The sequence below is a fragment of the Apium graveolens genome, chromosome 1 (genome assembly GCF_009905375.1).
Source record: "Apium graveolens cultivar Ventura chromosome 1, ASM990537v1, whole genome shotgun sequence".
NCBI lineage: Eukaryota > Viridiplantae > Streptophyta > Magnoliopsida > Apiales > Apiaceae > Apium > Apium graveolens.
This window is the reverse complement of record NC_133647.1, coordinates 5678765-5681274: the sequence shown is the minus strand read 5'-3', so window position 1 is coordinate 5681274 and position 2510 is coordinate 5678765. Positions and strand designations below refer to the sequence as shown.

Sequence of the window (2510 nt, the reverse complement as noted above, 5' to 3'; positions counted from 1 at the left end):
TAATAATAAGGGACGTTCATAGAAAACATGCAAGCATTTAGCGTAAAAGTGATTAAAGTTGTGAAAAAATTAATTCAAAAGACTTTCTAGCGACATGGTAGTGGTTTTCCACACTATGATTTTTTTTAAATTTTCCTAGTCACTCTAGAAATTTTTTAGGGATAAAGATTTTGATGTTAAATCAGGGTAAACATGATTAAAGTTGTGAAAAGTTCAATTTGTTAGTCTTTCTTGGGACATGGTAATATTTTTTCAACAATGTCATTTTTTTTATTTACGTACTTACTCTAGATAAATTTATATGGATAAAGATCAAAATGTCAAATCAGTTATAGATGAAGATTTTTGACGCTAGAAGATTTCTACAGATATAGATTTTCAAGTAGTTATAGATGTTGAATCAAATCTACACAATTAAAGCAATTTATAAAATGTTAAATTTGTTGAACCATTACGTCAACGCACATTATGAAAATATCCAAACTTATCTCTATGCCCAGTATAAATTAGACTTCTCACTTGCATATATTGGCATCACAACTTTCAGTGCATACTATATTGGTAAGATTATTTGTGTACACTATTTATGATCATTGGAAGTTCATAAGTTGAATTCATTCTTGTTAAATTTTTATATAATACATAAAGGATCGAAGGTATGTAAGTGGTGAAGTACCCTTAATAAGTGCGTCATGAGCCGCTATCATGTACATAAACATATGTTGTTTTACGAATATTTTAATCACTCATTTAGCCTATTAAAGAAAGATCAACTCTTTTCTACTCCGATTTGCTATAATTTAACATTTCCTTTATTATTTGTTTAATGTGTACTTTTATGTGAACAGATTATAAGAAGTATGACTTCTCAAATAGGAAGTTCAAATGTAAAGAAGGGTATTACTTGTAAAATGATCACAAAAAAAGATGCAAAGGCGCTTATTGTTGATGATGATTCAATGGCGCATACACTTCATAAGCATCTTCTCAGTCGATTTGGCTTCAAAACATTTATAGCTGAAAATGGAAAACAAGCTGTTGAGTTGTTTCGGTCTGGAGCACATTTTGATCTCATTACTATGGACTTCCAAATGCCAGTTATGGACGGTGTTGAGGTTAGCAGCTTGATTTGTAATATCTCATTTCTTAGATAACATCTATAATTTTTGATAAATTTGAACTTTTTACAATTTAGTATTTTCAATTCTATTTCAGGCGACCAAAACACTAAGAGATATGGGAGTGGATTCAAAGATACTTGGAGTTAGTGCTTCTGATGAGTCTACAGTCATGGAATTGTTTATAGAAGCTGGCGTAGATCACTTTTATCCTAAGCCTCTAACTCTTGATAAACTTACTAGGTTTTTCAAGAATATATGATCAAGAAATTAATGAAGCAACAATCACTAGTTATAAATAATTATGTTTAATAAATAAAGTAGCTTATAACTCGTGCTAAGCACGAGCATATTATTAATTTATGTATTGTTTATCAATTCTAATATAAATATGTTGTTAGTTAGTTTTTTATTTTGTTCATTTTTAATTTATTTTTATACTTTTTATAAAAAAAAACTAATGTGTATTATAATTCTTTATCACCACATTGTAAATCTGTTGGATAATTTAATGGAACTAATTTGGGGAGTGTGAATGCATGAAATAATAGTATTAACATTGGTTGCTTGTAAAAGGAGATTCATTTATCGGCGGTAGGAGTCTTACGTCTGAGCGAAAGGATTGAACTAAATTCTTGTATTTTTCTCAATATAGTGGAGATTAGCTTTTTGTTCTATTATTAGAACTTATCGAAGTGTGCTTTTGTATTAGATATTTCTACGGGTTTTAAATATAACATCATTTTAATGGATTGTCACGACCGAGAAAATAAATATTTTCTAATTATACAAAGGCACAAAAAGTCTACATGTGTTTAGTAACCACACTAGTTGTCTACTCCATAATGTGTAGTATTCATTAACATATCAAATCAATTAAGAAATTATATTGAATTATACTTGACTAAACCAATTATCATTAATGCCTAACTTGAGTGAATCTATTATTCAATCCTTGCAACTGATCTAGCAAGTGATAATTTGTCACAGATTTGAGGAGCTTCATATGGGTAATTTATAAATTCTCATGGACAAAAATATTTTGCATATCATCATATGCTTGATGGCTTTTTAATGAGTTTTTGGTCAAATAAGAGCAGGGGTTAGCGAAGAGAAAGAAGTACCACTATAATTACCAATGTTCTAAATAATAATATAACATAATCTCATCTCTATCATAACAAAATATATCTACTTCATACACCAGAAAAGGTCAAAGTAACTATTGTCAAAGTAGGTCTTGCGTACTTAGAAAATGCTGGGTAGTAGATCTTCTCAGAAAATTATACAATATTTTTATGTATATGATGGCCCAATTGCACATGGGCATTTACCGACCATCGAATGTGAAGTGGTCAAAGTAGTATTCGTGAAGCATATCACCTATCACTG

At 29.6% G+C, this 2510-nt stretch overlaps 1 protein-coding gene across 1 annotated transcript; it reads left to right on the top strand.

The window, feature by feature from the left end:
* Window positions 1-853: 853 nt before the first annotated feature.
* LOC141719047 (two-component response regulator 24-like) lies at window positions 854-1433 on the top strand. The gene is made up of 2 exons (XM_074521433.1): window positions 854-1115; window positions 1216-1433. The coding sequence occupies exons 1-2, from the start codon at window positions 861-863 to the stop codon at window positions 1378-1380; spliced, it is 420 nt and encodes a 139-aa protein (XP_074377534.1). The 5' UTR covers window positions 854-860; the 3' UTR covers window positions 1381-1433.
* The last annotated feature ends 1077 nt before the right edge of the window (window positions 1434-2510 follow it).